Here is a 21,169-nt window from a genome sequence, read left to right as displayed (position 1 = left end):
CTAGATGGCAGCAAAACAGCTCTAGTAGAAGTTGGGGAATCAATTTTCACGAATGCATGACCGGTAATTATAGTCATTAAAATAAGGCCTCAAATGGTAATTATTGTTCTATTTGCAATTAATGAAACAAAACTATTGGCTATTGACTGATACCACTGAACAAACCACCAGAATAAATAATTATACAAGATCACAATTCAAGGTCAAATGGTTATTTAGCAAAGTGAAATAATCATTTTAATGGTCAACATCAATATGTGATGCAATTATACTAACCTAAACTTGCATTTGTTTTTGTTTTTAAACACACAGCCTCACGCTAAACACACTTTAGAGTGAGGTTACATATACACTGTATCATAATATTGGTGTCTGAAATAAAAGGCTCATTGAAATATACAGTAATATAACAATAATTTATTGAGATTATATACGTTAGCCATCTGTTTTCTTGGTTAAGGAGAGTCCATATGATATATTGATATTTTGTGCTAATGATTAGCAAGAAAGTAAATGTGTCCTGAAAGGCTGTTGTGTTGTGTTTAACTGAATCACTGAGTATGTGTGACTTATAGTATGTGTGACTTATAGATACTTATAGTATCTTATATATTACTGACTTATAGTATCACTGACACGCAGTCAGTGGTGGCAGGTGAAAAAACAACCAAATAATAACATAAATACTAATATTTGTCCATTGAAATGTATTATATGTATATGTATTATACGTTCTTAAGTTAAAATAGCAGAGTTTGCAAAGTTCCCAGTCAAAAATAGCGTGGAACAGGGTTTGAGGCCACGGTGAGCGTGGCTTCCAGGCTTGGTGTGCAAGTCCCGCCTACCGTCTGAGTTGGCGCCTGACAGTTTCAGTTTGTATATGCCCAGGAGGTGATCAGACTTTTACAACAAAGCGCCAGAATGTTTCCTGTGGAAGGAGGGTGCATACAGAAATGATCAGATCCCATCCAGTATAATAAATTGGAGTGTTGCATCATGAAGGACATCCATTGAGGAAGTGAACTGGCCACTTTAACCACAATCTGTAGGAAAAAAAACCATCTCTACAGTTCAATTCCTTAATTGTCCTGTGTCATAGGTTGCTCAGCACATCTTAATACAATCCAATCAACCAAAGTCCTCCGAGGCTGCATGGCTCACGTCAATAAGGAAACCTGCGGCTGACTTGACGATGCTAGTCCGTCCACCTTTATGGTTACAATGGCCCTTAATGACTGAATGTCATACTGAAGCAATGTGAACAATTTTTCATGACCTGATGGTAAATGCAAACCCATTGACCATAGAAACATAAAGGTGCAAAAATACCATCAAATAACATTACTTCAAACAGTATGCATGGGGTTTTCACCCTCGGATTATGTGTTTTTCTTATATTTTTCATACGTGGGTATGCCTTTTACATGCCTTTGTTTGAATGTAGATTGATGGTCCAGGGTGTACCCCGCCTCCTGCCCAAAGTCAGCTGGGGTAGGCTCCAGCTCACTCTGAACAGAACAGCGGCACAGAAAATCAATGATTTTTTGCGGTGTTCCTTGCTCCTTAATATAATATTATCATTAATCCAACTAAGTAATTGTAAAAAAAAGGCATTCTGTTAAAAATACTGTCTTCATAGAATCTTCATCTCTTGTCAAAGCAACACAGTAGCAATAAGAACTGTACTTTGAAAGTCTTTTAATCACATTTTGAGCGGGGGAGCAAGGTGAATGGCAGGTGAGGGTGAAAGGTCGAACATGACTGTAGCGGAAAGAGACAGTCTGGCAGCACACAAAGTGATTGAACTCTCTTCTCTACTCATCATGGACTCGCTCCCCCGTGTTCTGATCCTCTTCTCTCTGCTATGTTCAGGTAACCGGGGTTCATTCATTTCATTTCATTTCAAAACACAAATATAAACAGATGGTTTTTGAGTTGTTTTAATACACTCTAAAAAGTAATTCAGATTATCTGTTGACACCACTTGATTTAATACATAAATGCATTGTAATTAAGAAATGTAATTAATTGATTTAGATAAACTTTCTAAGTTGCTAACTTTATTTTTTGAGTTATGTTCAAATAATAATGTTGGCTATTACATGAACTTAATTTAGCAGGTCATATACACTCAAATTTTATTGTTGGTAAACTTAAAACAAAATTCAAGTTGCCATGACTTAATAAAATTAATATTAATAATTATATATATATATATATATATATATGTATATGTATATGTATATGTATATGTATATGTATATGTATATGTATATGTATATGTATATATATATATGTATATGTATATGCATATGTATATGTATATGTATGTATATGTATATGTATGTATATACTTGTCCCTACTTAAAAACTACTTAAAACTACTTAAACTACTTGAACTACTTCAAAAGCTGTGTGCATTGTTATTATAATTAAGTAGACAACAAATTCAACTACTTTGAATAAAATGATTAAGTCAGTTCACTTAACATATTTTTTTGAGTTACAAACTTAAAAACGTGTCCCTACTTAAAAACTACTTAAAAACTACTTAAACTACTTAAAAAGCTGTGTGCATTGTTATTATAATTAAGTAGATAACAAATTCAACTACTTTGAATAAAATGATTAAGTCAGTTCACTTAACATATTTTTATGAGTTACAAACTTAAAAAACTTGTCCCTATGACAACAATTATTCAGTAAGCATTACTTAAAATGAGCTTTGAGTGAATAGGAAAAGCTAATTTGTGCAATGCAATATTGTTTGTTGGTTCAAAGCAATTTCAAATGAAGTTGTCATAACTAAGAAAGACGAATGGAAACTGTTGCGTTGATTTTTTTTGTTGAGGCTAAACATTTATTTTTTGAGTGTTTTTTTTTATACCAGTTCACTCAAACTGGTCGCTTCAACCATGTCGATTGTAAAACAAAATAGCAGCTATCTGTTAAGAGCTATTGGGAAATAATGTTAGTTAATTTTTTGCACACATTGAAACAGTAACAAAATACAATTTCAAAAACCCTGCCTCATTAGCAAGGATATTACTTGTAATTAAAAATGTTTTCGTCTTGTTTTTGCTCAGTCATCAGAGGCCCTTCTGGTGTTTACACAGCCTGTTTGCTTTGAGCTGATGATGGTTTGCACAGTATTTTTCTCCAGCCCATGTAAAGGTTCACAGAGTTGCATGGTTGTATGCATGTGTTCTGTTGTGTGTGTGTGTGTGTGTGTGTTTGTGTGTGTATGTGCTCTCTTCCCTGTACAGCCACAGGTCAAGGTCTTGTAGTCACAGTGGAGCCCCACACTACTACTGTGCGCGAGGGGGAGTCTGTGAGCTTCAGGTGCCAAGTGGGGAGCGGTGTACAGCATACTCAGCTGCAGTGGAGGAGAGCCAATAATCAACCCTTAGCAGGTTCGGAGTGTTGGCATATATGCTTATGTTTTCTGCAATTTATCTCATAATGTGCCTAAATGGTCATAAATGTGCTTTATCTTCATCTAGACAATGTTAAGATTGGCCCCAGTGGTGCTGTGCTAACAGTGGCTAATGCTCGACCTGCCAATCAGGGCGAGTACCAGTGTGTGGCGTCCAGCTCTGCAGGTTCCAGCCATGCTTCAGCCCAGCTCAACGTCAAATGTGAGCCTCTTGTATTTCTTATACAAACAGCAAAATTAGAACCGAAATGAAAAAGTGTCATCCATGGATTAGTGGTGAGAATTGTGGCCTGGGTGTGACGGGTCTTGGGTTTAATTACCTTACTTGTGACTGTGAACACAAACAGCGGCACCGTCCAAATTAGTGAGCATTAATGCTTATTTGCCTATAGCTACCTGTGACGGGTGACCAGTGTGTATCCTGCCTCTTGCCCAAAGTCGGCTGGGATAGGTTCCAGCTCACACGTGACCCTGAACAGGACAAATGGCAGAGAATGAATGACTGAATGTCAAACTACCATCATTTGTGTAGTCTCCTATATCATGTACTGTACCTAACATACTGGCAGCTTTGTGCGGACATTTAATCTTTTCAATATTAACCAGTTAACTCATTATCTCCATAGGAGACGAAGTTGACAGGAGCTGCCTTTAATATTAAATGCAGTTCATATACATTTTATTATTATTTTATACAATGGCACCTCGGTTTTTGTTATTAATTCATTCATTCATTCATTCATTTTCTACCGCTTTTTCCTCACGAGGGTCGCGGGGGCGTGCTGGAGCCTATCCCAGCTGTCTTTGGGCAAGAGGCGGTGTACAACCTGGACTGGTCGCCAGCCAATCACAGGGCACATATAGACAAACAACCATTCACACTCACATTCATACCTATGGACAATTTGGAGTCGCCAATTAACCTTGTTGCCAGCCAATCACAGTAATTTGGTTTACTGCAGTGGTTGAGTGGTTAGCGTGTAGGCCACACAGCTAGAAGACCTGGGTTCGATTCCCCACTCTGTCATCTCTGTGCGGAGTTTGCATGTTTTTTTCGAGTACAGTTTCCTCCCACATTCCAAAAACATGTTAGGTTAATTGGCGACTCCAAATTGTCCATAGGTATGAATGTGAGTGTGAATGGTTGTCGGTATGTGCCCTGTGATTGGCTGGCGACCAGTCCAGGGTGTACTAAAGACAGCCTAAAGAGAGCTGGGATAGGCCCCAGCATACCACCGTGATGGATGGATAATAATAATACTAATACAAATAATATTACATGAAGAAAACAATATGAAATAATGGAAAATTATGGTTTATGTGGACTTTCATTACATCCTGGCAAGATCGGGTGCTTTGTTTGCACATTTGATGCATGCAATATTGTACAAAAAAACATTTTTGGCAAAAAGTATAAATCAAAACGAAAACTTTGACTGTACTGTATATTGTACTTATTTGCCAGCACATCACAGTTGCCTTTGGAGGTTTCATTTCTGTCCCTCCCCCCCTCAGATCCTCCTAAAGTACGCCTGTCACCCACCGGAACTCTGCGGGTCAAAATTGGTGACCGTGTGTCAGTGCAGTGTCGTGCCACAGGCAGGCCACGCCCCAAGACGAACTGGAGACGCCAAGGCTCGTCTTTGCAGCTGGTTACTGAGGACATCGATGGCGTCAACACCATCCAGGTAAAGTGAACGGCATTAATCTTTTTATTTGGTCTTCTAACACCATCATGTCCTCCCATAGTGGAATGTGATACGTCCAGAAGACTCGGGTGTGTATATTTGTCAGGCTGAGAACAATGTGGGTGCGACCGAAGTCAAAGTGGAGGTCATCGTGGAAGCGGGACCTGGTGCACCCACAGCCTCAGTGAGTCATAAAGAAATGACAGTTGTGGAGGGACACACTGTCACTATGGAGTGTCAAGCCATTGGTAAGATTTGAATGGATTTATTCTACAGTACAGTCCTGTCAAAACGGTGATGCAAGACTTGCACAGTGGTGTAGAACAGTGATTTTCAACCACTAGTGTACCTTGAGAAACCGTCAGGTGTGCCGTGAGGAATTATCCAATATCACTTTTTATAATTAACATTTATTAATCATCATTTGCAAATATTATGTCAATAGTATACATGGACCCAAATATTCCAATTGCATTTGGTTTATTTGCTCAAACGGAAAGAATTGAACAGGAAATGGAATATTCCTTTAACCAATCCGATTGAGGTATCTTGTACCCGCCGCAACGGAAAGTTGTCAGGGTGCGTTCTTCTGTGGGATTTTTTTCTTCTTCTGTTGTTTATTGGCGGTTGGCAAGCAGCTTTCGTGTGCATTAGCGCCATCTGTGGAACAGAATCTAAACCCTTCTATACGCCATTCACAAGTCCACTTTTATTAAAAAAGAAAATATATATCTATATAAAACATGTCATGAGTTTAATTATAAAATATTAGCAAGATTGAATTTGATCTTTTCCTGGTTAAATTGATCATATCGCATGCTCAGATATGACGTAACACGCAGATCCAGACGTTCTTCACTTTTAAAAATGGAGGCCAGCAATCGGCATTGGACTAAGCAAAGTTTGTTTTTGATTCAAACTAAATTTCAAGACTGGACAAACGAAAAACTGGCAATACGGAATTATTCCAACAAGTGAAAGAAAAACTTGGGGAAGTCGGTATCACGTGATGTTGATGTTTACGTTTTACTGGGCACGCCCTATTGACTATTCTGTTTGATTTTCACGGCGCATGTAGACAAGAGATTGGAATATTCCTTTCTATGGATACCATTGTTTCCCGAAAGGTCATTCGGAAAGAGAAAAAGTGGTCATGTAAAAACATGGCTACTGTGGAGTGTCTGTGGTGTAAAGACTGGCAGAGCAATGTAATATTGGTCCGTGTGGCAACACCTACCTTGTTCCTCCGATAGACTTATTGATACACGTGTGAGGTCGTGGTGAAATTTTGTAACATTTTCGGTTAGTGGTGTGCCACAAGATTTTTTCCAATGTAAAAAAAACGTGCCGTGGCTCAAAAAAGGTTGAAAAACACTGGTGTAGAACATAATACACCATAACATAACAATATATGTTATATTGTTAATATTTCTTTCAGGTTCTCCAGCTCCTGTCATTACCTGGTCCAAGCTGAGAGCCCCGTTGCCATGGAAACACACAGTGGCTGGTGGTGTCCTAACACTGACCAGCGTGGGGCGCCAGGACTCAGGCCAATACATCTGTAACGCCACAAACATCCACGGCTACAGCGAGGCATACACACAGATGGAGGTGGAGAGTGAGTGAATCGAAGTTGTCGAAACATTTAATTCTAATTCTATTTTCATGATGCCACTATTTCTCCCCCCCCCCCAGGCCCTCCTTACGCTACCTCTCTACCCGACCAAGTGAGGCTCCAGCCCGGAGATTCTCTTTCTCTACGTTGTCTGGCTCACGGCTCCCACCCCATTCAGTTTGAATGGAGCCGAGTGGGCAGAGTCAACCTCCCTGCCGGAAGTCAGACCACAAAGGATGGACTGCTCTTCATAGCGCGTGTTAAACTGAATGACGGCGGGTCATACAAGTGCGTGGCCACCAACCACATCGGCTCCACCGAGGCGCTGGCCAAAGTCATTGTTAAAGGTAAGTGAGTTATATATTCGGTGGGTGATTGGACGTCAATTTGAAGGTCACCTTCTTTGCTGTCTGGGTTTTACAGCTTAGACCATCGTGGTCACATCATATCACACTTCAGTGTTCCTGCAAGACTGGATTGTGACATCACATGGGAAGCAACATTCAAGTGTGTAGCAGATACACTCATACATTTGTAATAGTGGATGTACTAAAATCACTTGATGAAATTTTTAATACCATACCAAAACACTTAGTAATTAGTAATAATGCTACATCAATAAAGCACCTCAATACTTAAAATATTTTATTAAATTGTGACGCATTTCCTTTTAAATCTGAACTAACAGTTAGCTGTGCAACCACAAGGGGGCGACAGTACACTGACACTGGGAGGACGTCCATTGAACAAAATGAACCTATTCCACCATACACCATACCAAAACAGTTAGTAATTAGTAATAATGCTACATCAATAAAGCACCCAAATACTTAAAATATTTTATTAAATTGTGACGCATTTCCTTTTAAATCTGAACAGTTAGCTGTACAGCCACAAGGGGGCGACAGTACATTGCTGTGACACCTTCGTGGGAGGACGTCCATTGAACAAAATGAACCTATTCCACCATACACCATACCAAAACAGTTAGTAAGTAGTAATAATGCTACATCAATAAAGCACCCCAATACTTAAAATATTTTATTAAATTGTGACGCATTTCCTTTTAAATCTGAACTAACAGTTAGCTGTGCAACCACAAGGGGGCGACAGTACACTGACACTGGGAGGACGTCCATTGAACAAAATGAACCTATTCCACCATACACCATACCAAAACAGTTAGTAATTAGTAATAATGCTACATCAATAAAGCACCCCAATACTTAAAATATTTTATTAAATTGTGACGCATTTCCTTTTAAATCTGAACAGTTAGCTGTACAGCCACAAGGGGGCGACAGTACATTGCTGTGACACCTTCGTGGGAGGACGTCCATTGAACAAAATGAACCTATTCCACCATACACCATACCAAAACAGTTAGTAAGTAGTAATAATGCTACATCAATAAAGCACCCCAATACTTAAAATATTTTATTAAATTGTGACGCATTTCCTTTTAAATCTGAACTAACAGTTAGCTGTGCAACCACAAGGGGGCGACAGTACACTGACACTGGGAGGACGTCCATTGAACAAAATGAACCTATTCTACCATACACCATACCAAAACAGTTAGTAATTAGTAATAATGCTACATCAATAAAGCACCCCAATACTTAAAATATTTTATTAATTTGTGACGCATTTCCTTTTAAATCTGAACTAACAGTTAGCTGTGCAACCACAAGGGGGCGACAGTACACTGCTGGTACACCTTAGTGGAAGGACTCCATTGAACAAAATGAACCTATTCCCAAAAGTGATTGCCAGCCATTCTAATGTTGAAAGAAAAACAGAACTGCTGAGCACAGCGTTTTAGCTCAATGTGTTAACATGAACAATAAAATCCAAATTTCACTTGCAGCTGACTTATTGCAAAACTTTGGCCTGGATTGAAATCAAGCCTTTAATGAAGTGTTAGCTTGCCATTTAGGGGTTGTGGCTGCAGCAGTAAAATGGAAAGAAAGCTGACATTTCCAGTACTTGAGCCAGAGTGCTGCCTATATCTGGCCCCTCTCGTAAAAAACCCAAACGTCTCCTCGGATAAAGAGGCTTTAGCCTTTCCGCTCTTCCATCTTTACAAGCATCGTCAAAGCTTGAGGGAGGAACATCTGCCCTTTGTCACCTCACCCCACCGCCTCACTTGACAGACACGCACCAAAGAGTCCAGAGTGGAAACATAAATATTGTCTTATTTGAAATATATCCAAGTAGAGATCAGGCAGAGTGGAAAATTATTCATTCTCTTCTGAATACACACAAAGAAGTCCTTTCTGATGGCATGTAATAGAAAAAGTTCCAGCAGTCCAAATAATCTTAAAATAAATTCCATAAAGAGGGTTGGGTATCTAAAAAAAAAAGAAAAGAAAATGTTGTATTTTTATGGAATTTTGTGACATGCAATTTAACCGAGTGTTTAGCACGCAGGCCACACAGCTACAAGACGATTCCACACTCGGCCACCTCTGTGTGGAGTTTGCATGTTCTCCCCATGCATGCGTGGGTTTGCTCCCACATTCCAAAAAAATGCTAGGTTAATTAGCGACTCCAAATTGTCCATAGGTATGAATGTGAGTGTGAATGGTTGTTTGTCTATATGTGCTCTTTGATTGGCTGGCGACCAGTCCAGGGTGTACCCCGCCTCTTGTCCGAAGACAGCTGGGATAGGCTCCAGCATCCCCGTTACCCTCATGAGGATAAGCAGTAGAAAATGAGTGAATATAACTAACTAATAAATTCAGCAACATATAACATAACATAGGGCGGCGCGGTCGAGTGGTTAGCACACAGACCTCACAGCTAGGAGACCAGGGTTCAATTCCACCCTCGGCCATCTCTGTGTGGAGTTTGCATGTTCTCCCCGTGCATGCGTGGGTTTTCTCCGGGTACTCCGGTTTCCTCCCACATTCCAAAAACATGCTAGGTTAATTGGCGACTCCAAATTGTCCATAGGTATGAATGTGAGTGTGAATGGTTGTTTGTCTATATGTGCCCTGTGATTGACTGGCGACAAGTCCAGGGTGTACCTGGACCGCCTCTCTCCCGAAGACAGCTGGGATAGGCTCCAGTACCCCTGTGACCCTCGTGAGGAAAAAGCGGTAGAAAATGAATGAACGAATAACATAACATAACAAATTGTCATAATTATGACACGAAAGTCAGCAGCAATACAGAACAAAAGTAATGTTAAATGGGACCTGTTATGCTTATTTTGTGGACTCCTATAGAGCAGCTACATACAACACTTACCATGTAAGAACTGAAAGAGTAGCTCGTCCGTCATTGTCGTTGTCAGACACACTTTGTCAGAAGCACTGCTGGTGCCATTGAACTCAGAAGAACCAGGATGTGTGGCCGCTGCCTCCAATCTCGCCTGCCCGAGTAGGAGCACTCATTGTCGGACACACTTTGTCAGGTGTGCTTATGACTGCAGACAATCTTGGCACAACATCGGTAGTGGAAATGCGGTCATTAGGATTACCGTGTTCCAGGGGTTCTTTCCACATCCGTGTCTGAGCTATGTCTTCCTTATTCTATATCACAGGATTTTCAAGGCATACAACCCCTCCCGGTGGTGGAGGGGCAACACATTACTTACAAGATGTTACTGGCACAATGTCACCTTAGAGCACTTGCTGCAGGGGTTTGATTCTGCATTAATTTAACTCCAAAATGAGGCAGAGAGGAAAAGGTCATCAGTGTTTGTTCTGTATAACAACGTATATCCCAAAGGCTTAAAGTGAAAGACTCCTGCAGTAATATTATGGGAAAACCATCATTCAGGAAGGAACCAAATGATGTGAGAGCTTCCTGAAACAGGAACTGATAGGTGGGGGAATGGGGCCGCCTGTCAAGTCTGTTGCCATGGTTTCCACCTGGGCAACTCGGTTAGGCTTGTGGATATAGGAAGTGGGTCTGACGGTTATTGTGTTGTCTGCCAAACATCCAGTCGCACTCTGCCTCAGATCTACATTGTTTCATTGACATGGTCAGCTTTGGAGCAACCGGAGGCAACAGAACAGGCTGTTTTTGTTCCGTATCTACTATATACTGGCCAGAGAGTATAAATAGAAATTCCTGAGCTAAATGCATCATTAGGTGGATAAAAATAGACAAAAGTTAAAGTGCTTACCGGTATGTATATCTTTTCCCTGATCAAGATGAGTACACAGTATGAATGTGATCCCTCTGCATTTCCTTTTTACTGACTTTACAAGAGATGACTATATATATCAGGGGTCTCAAACACGCGGCCCGCGGGCCAAATGTGGCCCCCAGGACACCAGTTTGAGGCCCCCGCCTTGATATGAAAGTTTAATATTAGTGCGGCCCGCGCAAGTTTGATATGGATGCTGTATGGTATCATGTACCCAGAAAAAATTATTACGTTTGATTAATGTTCATGTTAAAGGTTAAATAACTGTTAATAGTTATCCTCCCCATCCGTGTGGAAGTGGTAAGTTTTTGGCTATTTAAGTTTAAAGGAAATAACTTGAAGGCTACCGTTTAGGTCGCTAGCTCTCTAGTTTGCGAGTTAGCATGTGTCTCAAGACCCTGCAGTTGCGCAATATGTGGTAAATAAAAAGAGTATAAATGTGACTATAGTCGTGTTTTGTCATGTCTACAGGGCTCTAATAATGCTTTGTTCATTTTAATCTGAAAAAAATAATTTGTCTACCCACCAACTATATGTGGTTTCTTAAGTTTTTATTATTTGCCGTATTATTATTATTATTATTATTATATTTATTTATTATTATTAATTTTCTTTATTCTTGATTTGTTTATTTATTTTTCATCTTATTTTGTGCAGAAAAATAAAAATTAAGATATTTGAGAACAGTGGAATGTTTTATCAGAGCTTTTATTGTAGAAAATCGGAACCAAAGCACTGAAAAAGTTTGTATATTTTTCTGTTTTTAATAAATGCGTTTTTTTTTTTTGTGGAAAACCTGATGCGGCCCAGCCTTACCCAGACCCTAGCTCCAGTGGCCCCCAGGTAAATTGAGTTTGAGACCCCTGCTATATAACATCAAAAAGAGGGTGTTGAGATGACAGTGACATTTCTATAAATAAGTCACATTTATTTATAGTTCCACTAAATCTTTGTCCTCACGACTCCCAAGTGGTTCATGTTTCTCCGGAACCAAGACAATTTATTAACCTTTTAGGTGGGAGAATGTTTTTCAAAAGGTTGGAGCTTGAAAATGGTTCGCGATAAAAAATCATCAGTATGACCCAAAGTTTGCGATGGGAGCAATTTACTCATCTAATTTGCATATTATGACATCACCAGGCTCAGACTTCATCCGATCCTTGTCTCCACAATACCAAATCATCAATTCATCTCATTTGTCAAGCAAACCCAGCCATCATCATCATCACTTACTGTGGGGTCTTGAGCACAAATGCTACCTCAACCGCTATTATATACTGCTAGTATCTCAGGTCTTATATACTCTATTTATTAGAAGTGCATCTTTGCCAAGGACTTTCCCGTGGATACTACCGGGTATGCCGCTGTTCCGCTGTCGCACGCACACGTTGGTTGAAAGTCTATAAACTCCTACAGTCTGCATAAAACCACGTCCATAAATGTTGCTCAGATTAAGGTTACAAATGTTCTGGTGTAAAGTATTAACTACAAAAAGTACCATATTTGCATAAAATGTTTAATTCAGTAATTTTGCTTGTTGCAATTTTGTGACTTTGGCTACTAAAGGGTTAAACCTGTCATTAAAAACCAGTTTTTCCGTGTACTGTGCTTGTCTCACTACACTATTACTGTATTTTAAATGTATTCAATGGTTAAAATAGTTAATATAATAGAATTTGGTTGGACATTCTTATTCTTGCTTAGATATTAGCACCTTAAAAGTTGACACGAAACAGAAAGAAGACCTGTAATTAAGTCTTGATGGATGATGACATTTGGCCAAATGTAATTGGAAATATCCCTAGAATAAACTAATGATGATGCCAATTTTTCTCTTACCATTACATTACTTACACAGATGTAATAGTAGTAGTGTGGCAGAAGCTGTGGACATGGCATAATAACACGTCTTCACCCAGCAGTGCTGGCATACAAGCACAGTCAGACTGAGAGTACCCACAGTAACTTGTTGCTGGGCACCCTAAATAAAAACATTGCAACAATAAAAACATCCACTTTGCGTGGAAATGTTTGCGTAAAAATTCCTACGACTGCATGGCACCCCATTATTTTCCCTTAGACATGTTTAGTAAGGCACAATTTTATATTTCATTTTTATGATCTGGCGGCATGGCGGTCGAGTGGTTAGCGCACAGACCTCACAGCTAGGAGACCAGGGTTCAATTCCGCCCTCGGCCATCTCTGTGTGGAGTTTGCATGTTCTCCTCGTGCATGCGTGGGTTTTCTCCGGGTACTCCGGTTTCCTCCCACATTCCAAAAACATGCTAGGTTAATTGGCGACTCCAAATTGTCCATAGGTATGAATGTGAGTGTGAATGGTTGTTTGTCTATATGTGCCCCGTGATTGGCTGGCGACCAGTCCAGGGTGTACCCCGCCTCTCGCCCAAAGACAGCTGGGATAGGCTCCAGCACCCCCTGCAGCCCTCGTGAGGAAAAAGTGGTAGAAAATGAATGAATGAATGAATCATGATTAGAACCTACAGTACAGATGTCTGATAATGTTGCAGTATCAGTTCATATTTTTGTGGAGGGGGGAGTAAAGCATCTTCTTTTAATACTTCTAATGTAATCTTTCCGTTTTATAATTTAACTGATTGTATTAGTCTCAAATTTCAGAATTTGCACTTAGCTCTGTCTTATGCGGATGTCAACGTGAAGGTTTCCAAATTGCATCCTTGCTAGCATTATTTAAGTGGATTCTTATTTGTGAATTTATCCTGCATGTTGACCCTCACGAGGGTCGCGGGGGTGCTGGAGCCTATCCCAGCTGTCTTCGAGCGAGAGGCGGGGTACACCCTGGACTGGTCGCCAGCCAACCACAGGGCACGTATAGACAAACAACCATTCACACTCACATTCATACCTATGGACAATTTGGAGTCGCCAATTAACCTAGCATGTTTTTGGAATGTGGGAGGAAACCGGAGTACCCGGAGAAAACCCACGCATGCACGGGGAGAACATGCAAACTCCACACAGAGATGGCCGAGGGTGGAATCGAACCCTGATCTCCTAGCTGTGAGTTCTGCGTGCTAACCACTCGTCCGCTGTGCCGCCCCTAAGGACGATTTGTTGATACAAAATGTTTAAAAATGAATATGACATCGGCTGCCAATATCGGTATTGGTTGTTTAATTTAGTTGCTGATCCAGATTAGGATTGTCAGGTCTTGGTGGAGGCCTGTGGTCTACCGGGTGCTATTGGAGCCGCGTTTGTATTTATTGTGCGAAAACGAACAAATTCCAGAGTTGGTATAAAAACAGTGTAAAGTTTGTTTTTCCATTCGTTGCTCATATATCTGATCTGTTTTTCTGTCGGCGCTGAACTGACTCTCAGGATATAAACAGTAACTGCAACTGTGTGATTATCAGCTATTTTGTGTGTTTCCATAGGGCAAGATCCTGTGTGTATGCATGTCTGTGCATGTGTGTGTGTGTGACTTTGTGGTCATACGGGAGCCAGTGAAAATCAGTCCCACATGCACGTCTAACCAGTGTGACCATCAGTCATTTATAACAGGAAAGTGCAGGAAAAGAGTCAGAGGGCGCCTCCCGCTCTTCTTGTATGTGCTGATTGACGCTAATAACTAGGGGTGTCACTCCTGAGATTAAAATGTAAAAAGACTTCTTGTTTGGAGAAGAGCTGTTTCGTGCTAGAAGCCAATCAGACAATGAACCGTGGCATCGCCACTCAGGAATATGGAAGTGTCATTGTCAATCCACATGGCCCGGGGGTCAAATCTGCAGCTGCACAAAAGCGTCTTTAGCATCCTGAAAAGCGCTATACAAATACAATGTATTATTATTATTCAAAATAATTGAACTTTACATTCCACCCTTGGCCATCTCTGTGTGGTTAATTGGCCTATATTTAAATAAATAAATATAATAATATTAAAAAAAAACACATTTATTAAAAACAGAAAAATATACAAACTTTTTCAGTGCTTTGGTTCCGATTTTCTACAATAAAAGCTCTGATAAAACATTCCACTGTTCTCAAATATCTTAATTTTTATTTTTCTGCACAAAATAAGATGAAAAATAAACAAACAAATCAAGAATAAAGAAAATCAATCAATCAGTAATAAATAAATATAATAATAATAATAAAACGGCAAATAATAAAAACTTAAGAAACCACATATAGTTGGTGGGTAGACAAATTATTTTTTTCAGATTAAAATGAACAAAGCATTATTAGAGCCCTGTAGACATGACAAAACACGACTATAGTCACATTTATACTCTTTTTATTTACAACATATTGCGCAACTGCAGGGTCTTGAGACACATGCTAACTCGCAAACTAGAGAGCTAGCGACCTAAACGGTAGCCTTCAAGTTATTTCCTTTAAACTTAAATAGTCAAAAACTTACCACTTCCACACGGATAGGGAGGATAACTATGAACAGTTATTTAACCTTTAACATGAACATTAATCAAACGTAATAATTTTTTCTGGGTACATGATACCATACAGCATCCATATCAAACTTGCGCAGGGCCGCACTGACATTAAACTTTCATATCAAGGCGGGGGCCTCAAACTAGTGTCCTGCGGGCCACATTTGGACCGCGGGCCACATGTTTGAGACCCCTGTTCTAATAGGACATCCAAATGATCAGAAAGAGCATTTGCTTGCATCAAAACTTAAAAAATTTTTTTTTTTTTACTGAAGCAAAAAGGCTCTTAGCCTTGCAAGGGTCAAGGGAAAGTCTAAATACGCCCCCAAGGGATCGTGAAGTATTAATCAACTGCTGTCAGCTGCAGACGGTCTCTCCAGAAATTCAATACATGTCTTACAAATCTCCCTTGCTACTCACAAATTTCTCACTAACATAAAAAGTGTTAAAGGCTGAAGTCTGCAACAAAAACATGACCATGGCATAATGTTTTTTTTTTTTACCAAAGCGCATTTTGTTGCAAAATCATATGCCGAAAAAAAGAGTGACGCACATAATCTGGCATCCTCTTCTCTTTGTGTAGAAATAAGAGCAGTTGCTTGTCTGATTCATCTACCCACTAGTCGCCACATGTTTGGCTTTCAATCAGATGATGCAAATGATGAAGATGATGCAAAAGAAAATGAGGACAGACACAGAAACGGACGTGAGGAAAAAGAGGTCAAAGCAGCTCGCTTTTCTGTCACAGGATGTCAAGAGAGGCTGAAAATACACAAGCAGCTCGATGTGGAAATTGGGTAATCTAAACGGGGTGACATTTTACGGTATTTATGTATGACATTTATCTTGTGTCTTATCAGTCTAAAGTGTATTTAACAAGATACTTGATCTTTAACTTCACTGTTTCTGTATGCAAGTTGCCTTTTTATGAAATCTGTTTACGCAATATGCATTTGGCTTTTTGTGCTTGAGTTTATCAAAATTTTAATGGAAAATCGGTTGCACGCATTGAGTTAAGTGGCCATTGATTGGCTGCCATTGTGTTTGGGCTTGCTTAGCATAAGATGATGGGAGGGCAAGGTGAGTAGCAGTGAGTAGTAGAGAAAATAAATGAAAATGGAGGAGCAAGTGAGGATTGAAGTCGAATGCATGTAAAATTTACATTTCAAATACGCTACGACGGCACCATTTATATTTTCATTCATTCATTCATTCATTCATTTTCTACCGCTTTTCCTCACGAGGGTCGCGGGGGGTGCTGGAGCCTATCCCAGCTGTCTTCGGGCGAGAGGCGGGGTACACCCTGGACTGGTCGCCAGCCAATCACAGGGCACATATAGACAAACAACCATTCACACTCACATTCATACCTATGGACAATTTGGAGTGGCCAATTAACCTAGCATGTTTTTGGAATGTGGGAGGAAACCGGAGTACCCGGAGAAAACCCACGCATGCACGGGGAGAACATGCAAACTCCACACAGAGATGGCCAAGGGTGGGAATTGAACCCTGGTCTCCTAGCTGTGAGGTCTGCGCACTAACCACCAGACCGCCGTGCCGCCCCATTTATATTTTTTCCATCTTTTTTGTAAGATGGAGCTTGCTTATCTCCAAAGCAGCTAAAGTCTAGCTTACCACATGAATGCAAAGCACCAAATTGCAAGTGCAGCTAAAGATAGAAGCGAAGACATTAGCAAGCCACGATGCTGTCGAAAACCTAATTCAGTTTTCGCCGGATCCACAAAATCCAAAGAAATATAGCTCAATAGGTGCAGATTCTGGAAGAACTTGTGTGCTGGTTATTGTGTGTAGCTGCTCTATAGGAGTTCATGCTGAAAGGTGGGACACACACCAGCCAGACGAGTTGTACCAAACTCTCAGTTGTCGTCTGAGAGTTTGGTACAAGATCCAATCTATTCTGTAAAGGAGGAGGTAGATCCAGACAGGAATGGCCTGGCTTTTTCGTGGTGTCAAATGACGACCGTTAGGATACAACAGAGTTTCTGTCTACCACTTCACACTCACATCTGACGGGTGTTCATATTGCTTCTGGCTTTCACTTCTCTCCTTCGCAAGTAGTGCCTTTTTACACTTCATTGTTTGTATTGCGTCAGACATTGAGCAAGTGTACACACATATGGTAACATGTGCAAACACCTTTTTAATAGGAACAAAAAGCACCGTGGTGACGTAACAACATTGAAATGAACAATGGACAGACACAGATGCCATGAAGCACAGCGGAATCAACCCAGTGGGAAATGAATAAGGTTGGACCTACGAGGTGGATTATTTTCATTGCTAACTTTGCAAGAAGAGTGCATTTATGGAAGTAGGAGAATGCAAAATGATATTTTGTATGAACAATTTTCAAGAATATAGCTATATATGTGACAGAAATACATGCATTTCCAATTTGCATAACTGTGAAAGCTAGTAAACCAAAGGTCCACGAATGCATCACAAAATAAGTGTAGCATGATATTTTTCGTTTGAATTTTTAGGCCATTATTTGGTCCGTTAAAAAAAAAGCCCAGTCTAGAATGTATATTGGTAATGGTAATGGTAATGGTAATGGTTTTATTTCATTTGAACATGCATCAGATTACAATTGAATGCATCATATAATCAGTTCACAGTTCCACATGTCCAAAAGGAGTAGGAAGAAGCAAAGCTTATTAAATCCTACCCCTCCATCTGGTACTTTTACAATCAGTAACTGTTACATTTGTTCACTTCCTGCTTTCCATAATACAGTTTAAGGTTTTTTTTTAATTAAAAAAAATAAATAAATAACCTCGTACCGAAGTACTAGGTAATTGGTTGTTTTTAGCCTTATGCATTATTTTAGCTGTTTGAAAATGAACTATATCAGCAAGTTTAAGTATTTGTGATTTTAGAAATAAAAAGTTCGTATGTTCTCTGTAGGCGGCATTATGAATTATCCTTACTGACCTTTTTTGCAGTACATTTCACAAGTGAAGATTGTTTTTATAGTTACTAGCCCATTTTTCCATACAATAACTAACATATGGTAGAATCAGAGAGCAATAAAGAGTGTGGAGTGATTTCTGAGAACAAGTTTTTCTTTGTTCATTATTGAGAAACAAAATCGTCACTAGATATCAACAGGAAACGGCACACAGGAAACAACACAAAAGCACACATTTGTTTTGGAAAACAACAAAATTCACCATGTCAACATAGAAAAAAACAAAAAAAAACAACAAAAAAGGCGGACTTTGACAGGAAGTTGTAAAATAATACTTAACTCATACAGATTAATTAATGTTTGCACTTTGAATCCTTCAGAAAATATGCAAAGTGTACTCTTAATATAGTGTAGCTAATTAATATAAATGATATTATATTGCTTTGGCTAGGTGTCCAACCAAACAATCCCCCCCCCAAAAAACCCCTGAAAAATGTGGTACTTTTGCTGCACTTAACTCTTTCATTTTCTTTGTTTTCGGTTTCATTTCTTGTAAAGACCTAGTCACAACACAGACAAAATAAAAACAAAACTATATCACAGTACCGACCATACAAGTCAACATTTGAATATGAAAATAGAATGAAAAAGTTTCCTGGAAAATGAGGGAAATTCTGAAATGTTTGCTATAATTTGGTATAATTTGGATGGTCTAGTGCAGGGGTCTCAAACTCAATTTACCTGGGGGCCACTGGAGCTAGGGTCTGGCCCTAGCCCTGTAGACATGACAAAACACGACTATAGTCACATTTATACTTTTTTTTATTTACAACATATTGCGCAACTGCAGGGTCTTGAGACACATGCTAACTCGCAAACTAGAGAGCTAGTGACCTAAACGATAGCCTTCAAGTTATTTCCTTTAAACTTAAATAGCCAAAAATTTACCACTTCCACACGGATAGGGAGGATAACTATTAACAGTTATTTAACCTTTAACATGAACATTAATCAAACGTAATAATTTTTTCTGGGTACATGATACCATACAGCATCCATATCAAACATTAAACTTTCATATCAAGGCGGGGGCCTCAAACTAGTGTCCTGCGGGCCACATTTGGCCCGCGGGCCACGTGTTTGAGACCCCTGGTCTAGTTTGTTTGTCCATATGTGTCCTGTCAGTGGCCCAAAGTCACCTGGGATAGCCTCCAGCTCCCTGCGACCCTGAACAGGATTAAAGTAGAACATTGATGATAAATGAATTTTCTTTGAGTGTTCTAAACTTCTCGTTTGATTGCTTTGAGCAGAATACTGTTGCCAAAAGGGGGGGTCGTGCAGTGGTGGAGGTCTGAGGTCTGTGTGGCTAGTAGATTCTCTTCTAATATTGATTCCATGTTGGGCTTCTTTCAGCAGAAATCACGATCAATGCATTGATTAACATACTGTATATTAGCTCTTATATTCGGAAAATACATCCATATATATCACTTGTTCTCATTTGGGAGCCTATACCCGTTAGTCAGATACAGTACCATTCAAAAGTTTGGAGACACTTTAGTATTCCGGTACTGTATATACTTCCTTTTCTTCTTCTCTTCCTCAAGAGACCGTATGCCTGTATAGGAAGCATTGCAAAAGCCAAGTGCAAGATGTGCAGAATGAATACTTTGATAATCCCTAGAAACGGATGTCATGTGTTATACTGGTCCAACTCGTGCTGCATGAAAGGCACACATATTTCCCTGGATATTTTGTTCTCGGTTCTAAATTGTGCAACTTCAGATTCATTTGACATGAGAGCAAGGGCGTCCAAAGTTCATTCGCAGAGCCTACAAAGCTGAATGAAGACTTGGCGAACCCCAAACCGGAACTAATCATTGCTTGCACATTTATTCATGGACAGAAAAATAAAAAAATGGACAGTAAAGGATTTTTGATTCTGTATTTGTGCACATTTTTATTTAGATTCTTGTTTGATTCTTGTTGATTCTTGTTCTTGTTTATTCTTGGCTAAAGGGGGTAGTAAATCCAGGTTTATACTACCATGTTTTTACAGGGTGACCCAAAAAAAAATGGGCCCCAACTCTAATTAGGCCCTGTTTCTTAGTGTTTTGTCTGAATGAAATGAAACTGTGGTCATAACTAGTTTATTATATTCAAAACATCACATCAAAACATTAGGTTCTTTGGCCTTTTTTTCTCTGTTCTACAGCATATGTTCTAGATGGCCTCCATTTAGCTCCATGCATTTCTTGAGGAGCAGCACGAAGTTGTCCATGATGTTCTTACAGACTGAATTGGTAATGGCTCTTATCTCCTCCCTGATGGCTTTCTTTAGTTCCGTAATGGTTCTTGGTTTCCCTGTGTAGACTCTGTCCTTAAGATAGCCCCAAAGAAAAAAATCAGGGGGGGCTTCGGTCCGGGCTATGGGGTGCCCACTCAAAATCAGTCTTGAGACTGATCACTCGGCCTCCTAAGTTCTCTTTCAGCCAATCCCGGGACAGGTTCAAGGTGTGAGAACTTGCTGGAACCAGAACTTGCTCATGAGTGATGGGTAGATGGTCCGGAGTTCATTCTTGAAGGTTTTGAGGACCTTCACGTACCGCTCCTTGGTGACTGTCACTGCTGCGCCAGATTCTTTGATGAAAATTGGTCCAATAATGCCTCTGGCCGAGATTGCAGCCCACACCATGCACTTAGGAGAGTGCAGGGACTTGGTGGCTACTTCATTGGGTCTGGAGAACCCCCAGAAGACATTTGTCTTGGAGTACGCCTTTCCATCAAGATGGAAGTGGGCTTCATCTGAGGTCCAAAGGAGGTTAAGGAAACTTGGTGTCTCCTCGATCTTCTCGAGCATCTTGACTGCCATAGCCCTCCTTATAGCCCGTTTTTTTTTTTTGGGT

The 21,169-nt window shown here is 39.9% G+C and overlaps 1 protein-coding gene across 1 annotated transcript; it reads left to right on the top strand.

Annotated features, from left to right (window-relative positions):
• Positions 1-1,703: 1,703 nt before the first annotated feature.
• On the top strand, positions 1,704-9,085 carry LOC131130082 (basement membrane-specific heparan sulfate proteoglycan core protein-like). The gene is made up of 8 exons (XM_058074211.1): positions 1,704-1,872; positions 3,267-3,413; positions 3,504-3,638; positions 4,952-5,124; positions 5,186-5,372; positions 6,563-6,742; positions 6,820-7,086; positions 7,163-9,085. Exons 1-8 carry the CDS (start codon positions 1,731-1,733, stop codon positions 7,165-7,167), a joined length of 1,236 nt encoding a protein of 411 aa, XP_057930194.1. The 5' UTR covers positions 1,704-1,730; the 3' UTR covers positions 7,168-9,085.
• The last annotated feature ends 12,084 nt before the right edge of the window (positions 9,086-21,169 follow it).

Source organism: Doryrhamphus excisus, chromosome 1 (genome assembly GCF_030265055.1).
Source record: "Doryrhamphus excisus isolate RoL2022-K1 chromosome 1, RoL_Dexc_1.0, whole genome shotgun sequence".
NCBI classification, from domain to species: Eukaryota; Metazoa; Chordata; class Actinopteri; order Syngnathiformes; family Syngnathidae; genus Doryrhamphus; species Doryrhamphus excisus.
Note: the sequence above shows the minus strand (reverse complement) of the source record. Positions and strands in the feature narration are given on the sequence as shown.